This window comes from Equus asinus, chromosome 6 (genome assembly GCF_041296235.1).
Source record: "Equus asinus isolate D_3611 breed Donkey chromosome 6, EquAss-T2T_v2, whole genome shotgun sequence".
NCBI lineage: Eukaryota > Metazoa > Chordata > Mammalia > Perissodactyla > Equidae > Equus > Equus asinus.
Window position 1 is genome coordinate 72355363 of NC_091795.1, and position 18469 is coordinate 72373831.

At 44.8% G+C, this 18469-nt stretch overlaps 1 protein-coding gene across 1 annotated transcript in view; it reads right to left on the reverse strand.

Annotated features, from left to right (window-relative positions):
- Positions 1 to 7764, reverse strand: part of CRIM1 (cysteine rich transmembrane BMP regulator 1) — a 187717-nt gene extending 179953 nt beyond the window's left edge. The window contains exon 1 of the mRNA XM_044772230.2: positions 7294 to 7764. Coding sequence (XP_044628165.2) covers positions 7294 to 7624 — 331 coding nt within the window. The 5' untranslated portion in view covers positions 7625 to 7764. The remainder of the gene's footprint in view (positions 1 to 7293) is intronic.
- Positions 7765 to 18469: the final 10705 nt, after the last annotated feature.

Consider the following 18469-nt stretch of genomic DNA (forward strand, 5'->3'; position numbering starts at 1 on the left):
CTACTGAATCAGAACCTGCATGTTTAATGAGATCCCCAGGTGATTTGTGTACACATTAAAATTTCAGAAGCACAGTTTTATCTCATTTGAGCCTCACAGCTAACATAGGTGCTACCTATTACTATTATTAGGGACACTGAAGCTTAGAGAAGTAGCATTACTATACATCACAAAGACCAGACCCATGGCAGTTGCTCTCAGTAAACGCCTGTGGGTGGAAGGATGGTAAGGACACAGGTAGGGCTGGAAAGAGGACGGAGGAATGGACGTGTTAAACATCTGACCTCTGGCTTTGCCTGTTGGTACCAAGTGCAGCAGCAGGTGGACTGGGGCCCAGACGCCGGCATGCTGCAGCAATACAAGCTGTTTCCTTGGCTCAAGCCAGGCCAAATCCCACAGTGATCACCAGTGCGAACACTCCGGGAGCCAGAAGCAAAATCTTTTTCCAGAATACAATGTGAAGGAAAATGCACAATGTGAAAATGTACAATGATTATACTGAGTTTAGGTGCCCCCTTCATCCCCAAAGGAAAGAAATATTAGCCCACCAATAAATGGTTAAATTTACAATTCCTATGACAACGCAAAAAATTTCAGATTCCTCCCTCTTTACTTTTACCCCAAATACACAAATTTTGTAGAAATTATTTAGAGAGAGTATAACAAATGGGCCTCAGGAGGAAAGATAGCAAATAGCTCCAGAGGCCTTTAAATAATTTTTTTAACTTAATGCATTTATGGTGTTGGGGTGGAGGGCGGGGACTTGAACTCAATAATAATTCACTGTCTTTCTAGGAGCTCAAACTCCTTAGATGATCAATTACTCAGGTAGATGAGGATTAAGCAGAACAAGAGAACGAGCCCATATCAAGTTATTTTATTTACACTGGTTGGTAGCTTTGTTGTTAAGTGTTTACCGCATGTCATTCTTGTAAGTGCTTCACAGAGTTCATTCACTGAGTCCTCAGAGCAACCCCATTATTAACCCCACCATACAGATGAGAAAACTGAGACGCTCAGAAGCAGACTGCAGACTTGACCCAGAAACCAAGTTTCTAACCAGTACACTCTTTTATAAGTATTTTGCATGGAGAACTAATTGGGGTTGGGGGAGCGGGAAAGGAAGTGAAATCTGTTCCTTTTGTAACTAACAGGAAAAAAGGAGATCTTTTTGACTGTTTTTCATGTGAGCCCAAAATGAACACTTACCAGTGTTTGTTTACCTTGAGGGCATTCTTAAACTTAAGTATAGTCAACCACTCCTCCGTCCACAAGACCAAAGAGGTCTTGTCCAAACAAGGAGCTTTTCCATGATGTGACCAGGCTGACTGGCCAGGACAAGCAGCAGGGAGTGGGTGAAGTCGGGAGATGCTGATAAAGGGACACCTCTCAGTTCACTGCCCACGCTCATTGCCTAGTGGAACAAGCTGGAACAAAGAGAAAATCACTCTCAAAAGGAAACTTGCTGTTTTGAAGCACAGCTAGTAAAGGGTTAAGAACGCAGCCTCATTCTTAGATGCTGGGAAACTCTGACCTGTATTGCACAGGCTCTAAGAAGAATGGGGAGAATCCCCTCCCCACCAAAAAAAAAAGAGCTTCTACTTATACTTTTAAACCTAGTTCGAATTCGAACTCTCCTTTTCAAGAGCTTTGCCACCAGAGCCTGAAAAGATCACCTCAGACCTTGTGATTCCTAGAACTTTACCCACATTTCACTCACCAACTAATCATATACAGACACATGAACTCACTTCTCCTTGGCTTGAACTTACATTATTATGCAGACTTTTTAACGTCTTGTTGCCTTATTCTTTATCTTAGTGTAAAGGGTAGGGAACACATTTGAGAAGTCCCAGGGCTCCCAGCTTCCCCCCGGCCCCAGCAAAAGGCCTTGTACAGAGCAGAAGATCCGTGAAAGACTGATTGATTTATAGGCAAATACAAGTCAGATCTTTGAAAATTCAGCTTTGGAGAATTCAACCTCTGAGAAGGAAGGCTTTCAGTCTGTTATTCATGCATGCTTGGCTAGTCTGCTGTTTCTTCCTCAAATAATTAATTGAGCTTTGACTGGGGTGTCTCCAAATCCTGAGACTGCATGTGCCATATAGAAAACAGTGTTACAGGAACGTGCTTCACCAAACATCTACCTGCCACTCATTTGCCCATCTCCTCTCCGACGGTACCTACACGCTAAAGCGGCACTGGCATGTCTCATGTTAGTGCCACAGCCTGAAAGGTATTACACACCCACATTTTTCAGGAATTTCACAATTAATGTCTGGAATGTGTTTTGGATTATTCTTCAAAGGATGACATAGTTGCCCTAAAACGAATTCAATATTTTTCCCTTCTCCCATTTGTCATTCTTCAGTCCTCCCACTCCATTATCTCTTTAGGTTCATCTGTTTTATCTACTTCCCCCAACTTCATAATGCCTGTCCCCCGCACCCCCCAAGCTGTTCCCTCAGTCATCCAGATCATCGCATCTTAAGTCGCACAAAACACAGAAAACTGCACCAAATCACTGAATACCTCCTACCACGGGATGTAATGCCCACAGTCTAAGGATTGTTCAGAAAGTTTTCTTCATAAATTAACCTGTCTGTTCACAACTGCACTGCCAACATATTACTTGTTGACGCTCCTGGTCACTGTTAAATAGGTGTTAATGGCAGCCGATATCTCTAGAATTGCTATTTTTGCCTTTCTAGTTCTATGCCATTCATTTGCCCTTTGCCAAGAGTTTTATGTGACCAGACTCCTCAATGACAGTGAAGATTCTGTAAGCTTGATAGTCAAAGTGAAGGTCACAAAGTCCTGTCATTTGTATACGTGCAGTGAATAGTCTCTCCACGTCTTGTCAATATTTACTTCTGGGAGGAATTAATTATTTCCTTGTTTACTAACATTGGTTCCTCTTTCCATAGCTATTAAAGGAAAGCTATAGGCCCTCTGCTTGCTTCTCTCTCCAGCATCGAAGAGCTCACTCTACCTAAAGACTTCTGAGATGGAAAATGAAACACACTACTCAAAATTAAGGTCTGGAGCCCTGGGTTTTCCAATTTTTTCTAACGCCAACAGAGGAGTATTAACTTTGCCCCTCCCCTCTTGTATTTAATTAGCAAAAATTAAAATCCATGGACTCGTAACTCCAAGTCCTACAGTATCGAGCAAAGAGAGGAGATCTGTGGCTGGTGCACAACCAAACGTTTTGGTGTATTATCCGGCCTCCTGTCGCCTGTTACCTGGGGCCTCACCTCAGACTCTCCACACATTTTCGTCCAAGGAACCATCATCTCCACTGACTGTCTTCCAGTGATTAGAAAAGAAACAATAACCTTCTAATGGCAACAGTTTCAGAAAACAGCATTCTCTTCTTTGCTATGCTACCCACCACATATCCTGGGTTCTCCTACTCAGTGTCCAATGATGAAAAGTGGGTGGAAGGAAAAGTTAAAATACCTGGAGAAACAAAAGGAGGATTGTGCTTTGCAAGAAATAGTTTCTAGATGGCCAGGGTGAAAACATGGAAAGTTAAGTTCCATAAAGATGAAGCCACTGAGTAAATATTCACTGGGAAAAACGTTGGTGCTTATCTGCGATACGATCACCTGGACCTAATACAGAAAAGTTCTCAGAGCAAAGCCACTCGGTAGCGCCCACTAGGTTCTGAATCACTGTCGTCACAAACTGTCCAGCTCAAGCCATCATCTGCCCTTTTATTACTTAGAGAAGGCTAGTCATGCTGCCCCACCTCCTAGAAAAGCACAATGTCCTATCCCACATAGGCGGAAAAGTGGTCCTCACCCCCTTATCTCAAACTATAATCCTCACTGTCCAATCAAAACATTCTTCCTAGAAAATCCCACTTCCGTCATTTTTCAAAACTCTGCCTTTGATCTTCCAAAGAGGTCTCTCATCTAGTCTTTTTCCTCGGAAGTTCAGAATCTAAACTTGTTTCTCCAGCTTCTGGGCGATTCACTGAAGCAGGCAGCCTAGCCAACAAACAGGCCACGGAGGATGCTGGAAAGGGCAACATGAAGAGTCACCAAGAGAATGGAAATGAGACAGGGTCTTGCGCCCTCCCAGGAACCAGAAAGCACCTTTGAGACTGAGAGCAAAGAAAACTTTAGGTTTAAAACTCAGTTTTAAAAATCACTTAGCCAAAAACTGTTTTAAAAGAATAATTAAATCAGCATTTACTTAATAACAATCTAAACGATGTGGAAGAAAAGTCCAACTGTACACATCATGTGATTCACAGGACCCAACTCTTCACATTATTTAATCTTTCAGAAAATATTTTTTCTTCAGTGTTCTTTCTAGGGAGAGGATTGTTCATCCATTCAATGCACATTTACTGAGAGCCTCTTATGGGCCAGCAGGCTTTAAAAACCTACGGCAGGGAACCACAAGTTGGAAGGGGCCCATTTCTGCCCCTGATTTATCTAAATCACTCTGTGAACTGCAGTTAAAGCATGATGTTTTCCCCCCACAGAGCCAGTCCGGGACGTAACACAAAAATTACTGCAAGTTGGCAACTACAGCAATGTAATTTGTATTTAAATTATAGCATGGAAAGCAGGTAGATTAGTCATAATATTTCTATGCCATGCAATATGTTTTCCCAGTGTAGCCAATTAAATAAGAAGTTTTCAAGAGTTTTCATTAACAGATACAACCAGTAGGGGTCATTTTAGTGCAAAAATTGCAGCAAAAGAGACTTCAACATGTATAAAATACACAATTCCTCTTCCTGTTAGTTATGATAATCATGCTTCAGTGTGTGAATTTCTGAATAAAACTAGAAACTGAGGGAAACACTGGCCATTGAGAAATTTCTTGCAAAGGAACAGAAAAAAAAAGACAAAGTCAGAGTTTCCAGATAATTACTGACTTGTAAAGACTCCTCTCATTCTTAAAAAGGAAGAAGAAAGGTTACTCACTTATGTTTTCCATAAATCTTGTAGGAAAATGAAAATATTTGAAATTTTAGGCACACAATTGAAAATATCTGTCTGAATCCAACCATCAGATCATGCCAGGTAACAGTGTCGTCCTTGCTTAGGCTTCATGGATCTAGAATGTAATTTGACTGCTTTTAGAATTCTAAAAAATAAAATGAAAAATGCCCTGACCACACCATTTTGGTAGCTGAAAACAGGCCTGCTCAATGGAAAGTGCTGGTAAATAACACTAATTGAGATATAATCAGGGCAACAAACAGTGCCAAGCATTTTCAAGGCTAACACCAAATGCATGGGGTGTTACCAGAAGAAAGGAAGCTATGAGGGATCGCATCATTTCAGAGGAATGAAAGGCTCACCAACCAACTGCCAAAATAACTCTATACTGTGACACCAGGACATTGTTGCCAAAACACTTGATTACTGTGAATTTTCCCTGAACTCCAGATTTCCTTCACCAGAAATATATCACGAAGAAAAACAAGGGTTAGAATCTTTAGAACCTCCCAAAGTCCTTGTCAGGGCAGAGCAGTTTCCACCGCCTTTAATCTCGTTTCATACTGCTTGTTCTTTTCAGATTTATGGGAGGCCGGCTTAAGTAAATTATACACTCCAAGAGGCGGGGTTCAAAGATGCATCTTTTAGTCCAAGGCATTCAGAATTCCCAAAGTCAAACACATAAAATTATATCAGAAGTTAATCTCATGGCCATTTATCCTGATGTGAGAAATAAAAACACGTTATAAAATGAGACTTAACACCAGACGAGAGGCTTCTGTATTGCAGGCAAACGAACTAGTCTAACCCAACGTCCTAAGGGTGCGGCGGCGCACTGCACGTTCCTCCCCTCGGAGAAGAGTTCCTTGCACTCATTACTGCCCACTAGCTTCCAAACCAGAAAAGCCTCCCCAATTTTCCAGAACTGTCCAAACTCTAAAAACGACAGGTATAAATAAATATGTATGTGTGTTTGCGTGACTGTGTGTTGTGTGCATTTAAAGAAAATCACAGAATTAAAACCTTTTAAAAGACCCATTTTAACCTTCAGGTTGCCACCTCCTTTTTCAGTATCCCAGCACAATAAATACCCCCCCCCCACACACAAGGATGCTTCAGAATAAACCCTTCCCTATCTCCTAGGTGCAGGCTGTGAGTGAGTAGCAAGGGACAGGGGCAGAGGGCGCCTGCCCCTCCTCCGCTCCCCTCCTCCAGAGGTAAGGCTGCTGCGCTTCTCACACATAAGGATGCCCCGGAACAGCATCATCACCCCAACGTCAGCGGGAGCAGGGATCCCACTTTTAACTGGTGCTCACCGAGTCCTGCCCATTAGGCACATAAAAAGAACTCGCTGCCTCTTTCTAGACCCCAAACCAGACCAGGCCCCCCGAGGCTGAGGCAGGCGGGAGGACTTAAGGCCGACACCCACCCACAGTGGTTCTCTCATCGAGGGAGACTCCAGCAATTCCATCTTTCTCCCTCAGTCTCGACACCATGCTGCACAATGCTTAGTGGAGAAACCAGCAGAACAATCCTCGCTGTCAAACAAACCAAAAGAAGGAACTGGCAACGCGATTGGAAACACGCGGATATGTGATCTTAAAAAGCAACCGCTAATAGTCAGAAACAACTTCTCACTCCTAGGTGCAAGACCTCCCCACCCCCCTCCATTCAAAAGAGAACGCCTTTGACCGTTTTCAATAGGCAAATAAATGAGTAAGCACCGTGTGTAACTTCCCCCGGGCTGACATATTCCGGAGCTGAAACTGATTTATATGCGAAGGAGGAGGAAGGGGGTGAAGGAAGAGCGCAAGGAAAAAATAATAAGAGACACAGGGAGTGTGAGCTGGAGACAAGTCTCCTCCGCCAACAGAAAATGGACTTTCGCGGACGGTGTGCAGCACTGGGTTCCACACTGCGCTAGTGCGGGGAGGGTGGCAGGGGCCTGATTCCCCGAGGGGCTAGCGACAGCCTCCGCAGTGCCCCCTGCCCGCGGCAACCCCACCGCGGGGCGCAGGGCCGGGACATTCCACCCAGCCCGAGCCCGAACGGCCACACGTGTGGAGTCTGTGCGCCGCCCGGGGGCGATCCCCCACTCGCCCGCCCCCACCCGCGAAATCCAACCTCGCCCGCGGCCGGCCAAGCGTCTGGGGGAGCAGCGGGCGGGGAAGGAGGGACGCGGGGGTTCTCTCCCGGGGGCGGCGGCCGCCCCTCCTCCCGCGGAGCCCTCTCTCCTCGGGAAAGTCTCGGCCAAACTTTGTTCGGCGCAGCGAGCGCCGAGGGGGCGGCGCGGGCCAGGTGGGAGGGGGCCCGCAGCGGGCGGCCGTACCTTCGCAGACGCCCACTTCGTACTCGGTGATGGAGTCGCCATTGAGCGGGGGGCGGATGACACAGCGCAGCCCCCTGTCGCAGGCTCCGTGGAGCCCGTAGGCGCCGCCGCAGCTCTCGTTCCTCTGGCGGGCGCACATGTAGCAGCAGCCGCAGACGCCCTGCACGATGCTCCCGGGGCAGCTCCTGGGCTCTTCGCACTTGGACTCGTCGCAGGGCAGGCAGACCAGCGCCTGGGTGCCGGAGCGCGCCAGCAACAGCAGCAGCCCCAGCAGCGAGACCAGGAGGTGCCCGCAGCCGGCCAGCCCCCTGCCCCCCGCCACCAAGTACATCCTCCTGCGCCGCCGCCGCCTCCTCCTCGCAGCCGGGCCGGGAGCGGGGCGGGCGCCCTCCCCTGCGCGGGGCACACGCGCTGCCGCCGCCGCACCCGCAGCCCGCGGTCCTCGCCGCCCCCCTCGGGGCCCCCGGGGCGCGCCTCCCCTCGCGGGGCGAGGCCCCCGCCCCCCCTGCGGGCCGCGCCGACCCCGAGCCCACTAGCGTTGGCGCCAGCGGTGGCTTCCCCTCCTCCTCCTCCTCCTCCCAGGAGGGAGGGGGAAAAAGAAAAAAGTTTCCTCCCGGCAGCTGCGGTTCAACCCAAACTTCTGGCGGCGGCGGCGGCTGCGCTCGGCTCGAGCCCCGGCTGGCGGCGCCTCCTCCCTCTCCTCCTCCGCGTTGGCCGGCTCCGCGGCGGTGGCGCAGCCTCCGGGCCGGTCCCCGCCTCCCGAGCCGCCGAGTGGGCGCGGTGGCGCAGCAGAAGGTCCGCGGCGTCCGCTCCGCGCGCCCCGCTCGCCTCACTCCTGCGCGGCTCCTCCGGGCGCTTGTTTATGGCTCGAGCCTCCGCCGCCTGGGCTGCGCCCTCCCCCATCCTACCTCATCCCCCAGACCTCGCCCCCCCGCGCCGCGCGCCGCTCATTGGCTGCCCCCCACCCCCCCGGCCCGGCCGGCCCCCTCCCCCTCCTCCCCTCCCTCCCCGGCGGCCGGGCCCTTCCTCCCTCGCACGCCTCCTCCTCTCCCTCCTCTTCCTCCTCCGCCCGCAGCCGGGCGCACCGCGGCGGCCCCGCGGCCGAGCCTTCGCGCGTCTCTCTGGCTCGGGCACCGCGAGCGCGCTGCGCCCCGGCGCTCGGGGGACCCCCGGCGAGCGGCGAGAGTCGTGGCGTCCCGAGCGCCCGCCGGCCCCGCGTCCACCGTGGCCGGCCTGGGAGTCCCGGGGGCGAGACGGCTGCACCGCCGGGCCAGTTTTGAGTGCGGAGAGTGGCGGCGATCCCCGAAGCTGGGGGCCGAGGGGATGGCTGCAGCCTTGGCTGGGGCCCCCGCGGGATCGAACCCCGAAACAGGGAAGCAAAGGCACGGAACCTCCGCAAACTGGATGAGAATCCATCTTCCACTCGAGCTAGGAATAGATTTTTGTGAAAGATATTATGTAATGGAGTCTCGGGAAGCTCGAGACGCCTCCAGCGAAGCTGCTGGTGAATTAATTAAGTGCTTTAAACGGTCTAGGTAAATATTCCGCCGGGGGGTGGGGAGGATTGTTGGGAACTGCTGTAGCTTGAGTTGAATTTTAACTGTCCACATCTTGTAGGTTTTGTTGCTCTGTGCCGAGGTGCTATATTATGGGAGGGGATGAATGGAAAGTCGCAGCTGAATTTTTCTCCCTTGAGTAGGGCCGAATCCTGGATTACTACAAATCTTGACGTGACTAGACCCGTGGTTCTCATGCATCATTTGTGTCATGTGACATTGCCCTTTTCTTTCCCAAGCTCATGGACAAAACTGATGGGTTTTAATTGTTTCATTTATTGTGAATGTATTAATAAAGAAGATGTGTGGTAAAAACTCTTTGTGATAAACCAGATCAAGCAGCAGCTGAAGTGATTGAAAATGCATCGCGTGGAGAATTGTTTCTCTTCTGTGGCTGTCAGAAAGGATTCTTGCAGTGATGGTCTCTGTAGTGGCCCACCATTCACAGGATGTGTACCAAGGTCAATAAAATTAGTGAATTCACAAAAAGTGACTTGGATCAGTGTGGGGAAAAAAAATCAGATCCTGTGGCAGGTGTGAGGTGGGAATGGCTGCGGACCTTCTGATCCAAGATGGTCTGGCTGCAGGAGGGTGGCAGCCAAGTGGGTGTTGAAAATCGTGACTAATGAACCAAAAGTTAATAGCACGGCGGTGTAAGGAAAAAGGAAACAAAGATACTTTTGAAATCCTCTGTTTGCAGGACAAATTTATACTTATTACAAATATTTTGGTTTAACCACTCTAATTCTGAACCAAAGAGCTGAAGTTACTAATGGGGTATTCCCCAGTCACTGGCCTCAGAACACTGAACATGTTCCCAATCATATTTCTTTGTCCTGAGGAGGGGAAGAGGCTCGTTAATTATCACTGCTTATCAGAGGGTACTAGAGAAGATGTTCAACAGTGGAATGGGGGAGTGAGCCTCCCATTTTCTGGAAGAATTTAGAGAACTTTTGAGATGACTAGTTCCAAGAGATGTTGGAGAGACAATTCCTGCAATTGGGGAGGTCAAGTTAGATGGTCTCCAAAGGAGCTCATACCTTAAGATTCTATAGTTAAAAGTATTAAGTGGCAAAATCATTTAAAATATGCTAGATTTTTTTATTAGCAAATTCAAGAGAAAAGAACACACAGGACTGTTAGACATGATTGTTTCTTGTACCCCAACAAGGCCCCAGCACTTCACTGTGGGATTTGCCAACAAACTGTCATCATTGGACTGTGTTAAAAGGCCCTTTCCACTCTTGCAGAGGAGGTTATCTATATTTCTGTTCAAATGCAAGTATAAAGACATTATTAAAATGTAGCAGATAACATTGTAGGACTCAACAGGAAAAGCCAAGGTCAGGTGATGGAAAAAAATGCAGAAGTGAGAAAGCCACTGTAGTTAGAAAAAAGAGAGTAATAATCATTGTCAAGGGCTTGCTTTTTGGTTTGTGTTTTTTATTTTATTTTTTTAAAGAAATGTATTAAGGATCAGGGAAAGCTAGAGATTGAACACCAGCAAGGGACAATATGGAGGTCACCATTCCTCGTTCCTGGTATTCCAGAGGTAGAACCACCTGTATACAATGTGGTAAAGCCTGATGTCTCATGGGGATTCAAGTCAGACCTAGAAGGAACTGGAGAGATTCTTAAGACTAAGATGAATGTATCAGCTCAGAAAATGCAAGTTATACATGGTACTTGGCCGTAGAATTAATAGGGAAGCAGAGGAGAAAACAGGAATAGTTACTTGAAGCCTGTAACTAGTGGCAAATAAGAAACCTGCAAGGACCTGGCTGAAACCAGTGTGTGAACAAGAAACTCAGTTACTAAATAGCTCTTTCTTCCCCGGGATCCAGGAGGGACTATAAAATGGCCAGAAGCCAAGACAATGAGATTGAGGCTCAAACACGAAAGAATTTTCTCATCTTTAGAGATCAGACTGAGGATACAGAAGAGAAGTTGGGTGGGCCCAACATGGTGGCAGTTGGAGGTCAAGGGAGAAAGCGGCCTGGAGAGATTACGTAGACCCTAAAAGACATGTCCAAATGTAAGAGTTAGAGTCATACATGGCATATGGTTTAATGCCGCCTCCTCTGGAAAGTCAGCTTGAGCTTTTTCCCTTATCTCTTCTATAGTATTTTGTAAGTACCTCTGCTTGTAGCATTTACCATGTTATATTAATAAATCTTTCTCTGAATAGCTCTGAACCCCCTAAGATTGGACAGGGCAGGACTTATAAGAAGGATGCATACATAAGTGAGTTGAAAAAGGGAGAGAGGGATGAATTACAGATAGAAAGATATTTGACCTTTTTTGTCTCTGGCCCTTGTCTCTTGGTTTTAGTAAACGCCTCCAAAATAAGCACCCAAAAGGCATAACTGGGGCAGGAAAGAGTCTTCCAAACTGGAAAAAACCCACAGGTCCAAAAGGAAAGGGAACTGGAAGATGGAGGTCTGGAGGAAGAGACAGCCTGCCCTCTATTGGCCATTAGGGGGTTTGGGTGGGAGGAGTTTGCTAAATTGTAGAAAATGTCTGAAAATCAAAGTGCCCAGTTGGGGGCCTAGCAGAAAGTGGAAAGGAGAGGGCAATAGACAGAATGCTGGTATGAGAGCCCTCCTCTCTGATACAGTGTCGAGTGCAGCTTCTCAAATGTAGTCACACTCTGGGAGGTACACACTCTTTGTGTAGTTTCTTCCTGAAACGAAAAGAAAAATGTAGACCTTTTGGGTCTGATACATACACTCTTAGAACTGAGTTGCACGAGAGAAAAAGTCTCGTTGCTTTATAAAGATGTTGCATACATATTAGAAAGATCCGTGAAGAAACCAGGACCACTGGTCTGGCTCCTTACCCCCTCTTCCCTCCATCTCTGGTCCCCCTCAGCTGGGATCACCTATACATGAGTTCTCATTTAATCTAGGCTTGGACCATTTCGGTGATATAAGGGCATCCCTAATTTGGGGGCTCAGCTATCTGATTCTTGGGCTCTGGATCTGGTACTTGGGCTGTGTTATCACCACCTAGTACCTCATTTTTACTACAGTGGGTTCCTGTCTTATCTACCCCTCCTGTGCATGGCAGCTGCTCCAGAAGCACAGAACGCAGGTTCTGTTTAACATTTGGTCTAGGATCCTGTCTCTCTCTCTCACTATCTGCACAAGTTTGAACAAAGTGTTTACCCTTTTAGAATCTGCTTCCTCCTCTGTAAAATGGAGACACGAATACCAACCACATAGGATACAGTGTGGATAAAATGGTTGTTCTCCTTTTCTATTATTATTTTTAGAGTCCTAATTGAGTGTCTCCTCAAGTTTTACGCCTGAGCTGGAAGCCCTGCTCTGTGATATCTCAGCACCTATTGCTATGCAACATCTGCCTGTCAAGATATTTGCTTTTTCCCCTTCTTATGATCTTTCTGTTGGTCCCACTTTGGCAGTCTGTCTAGTCTTGGGGCTGTAGCCTTTGTGATATTTTCTTGGACCCATTCCAGTCTAAGACTTACTTGAAAAGGTAGTAATTAATAATAATGATAATAATAATAGCTAACCTTTATAGAATGCTTGCTAATAAGCACATCACATGGGTTATCTTAATTAATCTACAGAATAGTCCTTTAAAGCCAATGCCTTATTATCTCCAATGCCTATGTTGTCTCCACTTTATAGCTGAGGAATCTGAGACACAGAGGCTGGTGTAATTTGCAAGCTCTCAGAGCTGTGTGGATAGCTATCTGATTTAGAATCCAGTCCTATTTCTGCCTTAAGAGACTGTGTAGTTAACTGCCTCATGCAGTAACTTGGGTAATAATAAGTTGCTTTTCTTTTCAGTTTTATTCTTTTTTGAGGCCCTAACTTAAAAGTGTTAATATTTATGACGATATCTTGCCTTCTTTACTAATTAGTATATGAAAAGTTAAAAGAGTGATTAGTGCTTTTCTCACAATGGAAATAGCTCCATTGTTTTCCTAATAACTGAATAACAAATATCTATGTACTGTTTACTGTGTGGATACTGACCAATAAGCTGGGTATTTCCACATGTCTAATCCTTACTATAGCCTGATGAGGTAGGTGCATAATTACCTGCATTTTACAGGTGGGGAAACGGCCACCCAGAAAGGTTAAATAATATGCCCAATGTCATACTTATTTAAAAGGAAAAATTAGGGTTCAAACCCAGGCAGTATGGCTCCAGAATCCACGTAATGTAATACTGCTCGTAATATGTATTCTTTACAGATAGCTACTCATTGAGGGAAAAAAATGAGAAAATACAAATAAGTTTAGAAAAGAAAGAAAGGAAAGAAACATCACCCTTAGTTGCACCATTGAGATATACCACTAATAACATTTGCTATACATCTTGAAGGCATATTTTCCCCCTGTAAAGTATAAAACAGAAAATGGAATATACATGCTAGTTTATAATGTTTTTTCACTTGTCCGTATACTTTTGGATCTTTAGGATCAACAACTGCATCCTTTTTATCACTGAATATTATTCCATTATCTGAGTATACTATATTATATTTAAAAATGCCATATGAATGTAACTTTAGGGTTTTTGGCTGGTTTGTTTTACATTTTCCCTATCATAAACAAAGCTGCACTGCATTCCCATTTAGCCAAGTGGAAATGAGGGGGATCTTGTCTAGGCTGGCCTCTGAAACCTCTCCGCAATCCTGCACATTTTTTAATTCTCTCTCTGCTGACTGACAGCAGAGCATACCACAGAGGACTCAGAGGCCCTAGAAGAGTTTGGAACCATTAAATGGATAGATCCTCGGTCCCTGAATGGCTGTGTGAAGCAGACCTCCCAGGTGCAGACAGGTTCACATACACACACCTTGCTGATTCTCAGTGGACTGTTACTTCAGTAAGAAATGAATCTTTACTGTGATAAATCACTGAGATTTGGGGCTTGTTTGTTACAGCAGTTGGCCTATCCTAACATACTATTATACCTAATAGTTATTAAGTTATTATACTTAAAGAGTATGTTAGTATCCTAACATATTATTTTAGCTTAAACAGAAATAACATTAACTGTTTGTTCAGGCCCTAGCTATTATTTTAAGTTCTCAGACAAAAAGTAGTTTTGACATGCACTTATAACTAACTTGCATTTGTTTGTTGACCATGTAATGAATGTATAATGATTAGGTTACCGATCCTGGCATTTAAAATACTTTCAATATTATAATTTTCCAAGAATACCTTAGCATTGTGTTACTACTGATGAGTGGCAATTAAAATAACCAGTATCAAAACTTTGTACTTACTCAGACAAGAGGGTGGCCATCTGTATTATGCTTCCCAGTGAGTTTTATTTCCTGAGCTTCCATACTGTCAGACCATCTCTGCCCATAACTTCCTTATGGGTTACCAAAGTCTTATGCACTCAAAAGAGAATGAAGCTCTTCAAACCCTCATTTTTCTTCTTTTTTCCAAGTCCGTCAGAATGTACTACTTCCTCTCCAAGCCTCCTTTGCAATACTGCCCATGTGGGCTCCCCTTTGAAGCCCCCCCACTAGTATTACCGTCAATGCATCAACATCCATAGGTTTATTATGGACTTTAAATCAGCATCTTCTTCTATTTATCATTTGAACTTAAGGAATATTTTAATATTTCAATGCTGGATTCTAAGGCCATCACATCCAAACTCTTTATTATTAATTATCTTTGATAGCTTAATGTCACTTGATCATCTTATTGGCTACATTGGTTGTTCTTCACCAGCTTCTTCTAGTTCATACTAAAGTTCACTCAACAAATCAAGTTCGTTAACCAAATGCTGGTTGCCAGTAGGCTGTGACTGTGTAATTGACTATTGGTCTGAGATTAGCAAGAAAACTGCAAGACTGAGCTCATAAGGCATGAAACCATGCAGGAAGAAAATATAGGAAAGAGATTCCAAGAGCGTCTCTGTCATCAGCTAATTTTTGTCAAAGTCTCCTATTTAGATTTCCAGGGAGAAGAGCTAACCAGCAATGCTAACCACAGATGCTTGAAGAAGCAGACTATTCCTTGACAGATATTGACTCCATCAGGTATGTCCTCAAGGATGATGAGGCATTGTGCCATAAAGTGCTTTAATGGAGAGAACATGAATTTGGGAATCAGACTTACCTGGGATCAGATTCTGACTGTGTTCTTCACAGTCTGTGTGACTTTGAGTAAATTACTTAGTGAGAGTTTCATTTTCCTCCTCAGTCACTTAGGAAATTAGCACCTGTAGGATTCCGAGCATATAACAGATGCTTAGGAAGTCTTCTAGCATTTTTAATGATGGCATTTTTTTTAAACCTGTAGTAGGCTCAGATATTCACTGAATGTTTGCTACTTTCAAAGCTTGTGAGATGAGGTCTAGTCTATGGTTCTAGAACATAGTAGTACTTCTGGCTTTTGTGAGGATTGAACCCAAGAACTTCACTTCATAGTGACTATACTCCCTAGCAGTCTGCACTTCCCTTAAAATGTCACTTTTTGTGTCTGTCTCCTCACTTAGGGTGCATGATTTCCTATTAAGCAGGATAGGGACTTTGAAGCCAGGAAGCTGGATCCTATAGTCCTAACCACTGCTCTGATTACAAAACTCAATGTCACTTTCCCTGTGCTGGCGGGGCCCACTGTCTAGTAGGGACAACTGGTAAAGCAACAGGTTCAACACAGTGTAATAGAAGTTTACAAAATTAAGTCTATATGAGGAAATTGGAGAAAGTTTCACAAGACTTTTTCCTGGATGAGAAGATAGTTTGGTTGGATCTTGAAGGAAGTATAGATACCAGGTTTAAGGGTTGAGGGAGGGAGAAGAAGAGAGTCCAAGCAAAGAAAACAGTGAAGTGCCTGGAATAGGGCTTGGTACACAGCAGGTGTTTAATAAATGTTGTTAAAAGAAGAAAGAAAACATGAAGTTTTGCAGTGGAAAAAAAAATGAGGTTTGAGGTAACTGGATGCCCAGTGGCAAATGTTCGAAGACAAGGCGGGTGAGATTAGGCTGGATGGTGAAGGCCCCAAATCCGTAGCAAAGAGTAGACTTCATTCTTTAGGCGAATGTTTGGAGCTTTTAGAGACCAGTGACCTCATCAGATTCCTAATTTATAAAGAGATCATATTTTATTGATTTTAAGACACACTTAAAATATTTTAACAACTCTGAAAGTGAGATGCATCCCACAGTTGATGGCATGTCGTAGCTTAATTGACAGTTGTTTGTTTTCTTTCTCAGTTGTATATAAAATAATGTCACTGCTTACAAGTACGGCATCTTATATTTAATAAAAAGTTGAAATTATAGCAGCAGAGTAACAGAGAGACAATGAATGGAAGCAAGAAAACTAGTTGGGAGACTCACCAAATAGCATAGCTGTGAGATAATGAGCTGGGATAGAAAACCAACCATGTCACGATAGATTTTGAAATTCCAAAATAGATTAGACATTCCTGAGTTTAACAAGTTAAGCTTACCTTTTGGTTTTCTATTTTTCTTTGCCTCATGGTTAGAACCTGAAAAACCCTTCTTGCTTTTCATTAAAACCATATTTTCTTGGGGCCCGCCTAGTGGCATAGTGGTTAAATTCACATGCTCCGCTTCAGGGGCCCAGGGTTTGTGGGTTCAGATCCTGGGAGCACACCTATGCATCACTCATCAAGCCATGCTGTGGCAGCACCCCACATACAAAAAAATAGAAGAAGATTGGCACAGATGTTAGCTCAGGGCCAATCTTCCTCAAGCAAAAAGAGGAAGATTGGCACAGATGTTAGCTCAGGGCCCATCTTCCTCACAAAAACCAAACCAAAACAAAACACCATATTTTCTCAGATGAATAACTTAAGTACAGACAGTATTATTTGGCATTTATTAGGCATTAAAATTTTGTGAGGAAAATACAAGCCCATTGAGACTGAAGGCCCCTTTTGTACTCTATGTAAGGGTGTCTCCTCTTTGCCACAAGATTTCTTATAGAAATACAGAAAATGTAAAGTATTGGAAAAGACTTTAGATATCCTCAGGTTCAACTCCTTCATTTTACAGATGAGGAAAATGAGGAGCGGGGTGCTGATTACCTTAAGTCTGCTGACTCTTTGCCATCTCCTACATGGTGGGTATAGCTGGAACCCTCCTGCACGCTTGTCTGTATTAGCAGTCACTTGTTTGTCTACTTCTGGATTATTTACCTCTGACTCCAGTTCTGCTACTGAGCAGACAGAACAAAAGGATCTTTTGCCTTCAACTGCCACAATTTAGAGTTAATAAATTTGTTATTAATTCCCCTATCTTTTTCCTGACTCGTTCTATAGCTGGAATTTTACTCTTTGCCCAGACACCTAGTGGTCTGCATGCTAACCTCTGCTGAATACTGATGGTGTCTAGGATTGCTCTCTGTTGCCTGGACATTTGCTGCCTGAGTTTCTGATGGGCATCGCTCATCTTTCTGTGCAGCAGCTACTATCACACCACCCTGAGGCACTCCCCTTGTCCCAGAGTAGCAGTCTCTAGAAAACAGAACTCTCCACATTACTGTTTTTTCCCTCCACCTGACTCCAGACTGTTTATACGGCATGTTAAGTGGAGTTCTTTTGAATATTTGCTTTTTTTCTCCGGGACTTAGACTCTGGAACCCTTATTCAACATAGAAACCCCTTTCTTCTCTCCAAGAAATAGTATTCACCAGTAGCCTGTGTAAGGCTGTAGCCCTTCGTATTGGTTGGGCCAAATTTTCTATTCTTTGAGGATCCCTTCTATTGGCTTCTGTGGCCAGGCATTTGTTCTGATTAATCAGTACCCTGCAGTTTAGTTCTTAAATGTTTTTAATGTCTCCTCTGCTTCTCAGAAACCATTAATTGAGCATATGGAACCGAGTATATGCTAAATGCTTTGCATATCGTAACTTTTTTAAAGAGTATTTAGTTATTAAAATTTAATCCTCATGGCAATCTCATCATAGGGTATGATCAGGCATATTTTTAGAGAAGAGGAACTGAGGCTCAGAGAAATTACATAAATATCCCAAGGACATGGGCCATGTGCCTGAGTCAGGATTCAGATCCAGGTCCTGGTGACGTCATGCCTCACTATGACACTGTAGTACCCTCTATCCAGTTCCAACTCATTATACAACGAGTCCACTCTGTTTATCTTATTCCAGGATCAGGACGTCTGGGCTAGGCTGCTTGGTGCTTCCATGTCCTTACTCGCAGTTTAGGGCGGTGGTCATTTACCTGTGCAGAACCATGAGTTCACCCAAGCCTTACTGACCAACTAATCTCCTGGGTCTTTCCCATTCCCTCAGCATGCAACTCACCCTTGTCCTGCTCCTCAACTATCTAATCCTGCCTGGGTGACGCATAAACTATATGTCACTGTCACTGTCTCTGTTAGACCTGTGTAAGGATTTGAATATGTCTTTATTTTCTCATTGTTATGTCCTAAAAACCATCAAAGGACTAAGGAGAGTGCTCCCTTTCATTTCTGATTTGTTTATTACTCTGGAACTTTCCCTCTTTTGTTTAAGTGTCTAAAATGAAGTTTGAGGAGTGTAAGCATATCATCAGGGCAGCTTACCTGCAAATAGAGCATTAACACACATGCTTCAAAAATGCCCTAAGAAAACCTGGTGGTTTAGGTTA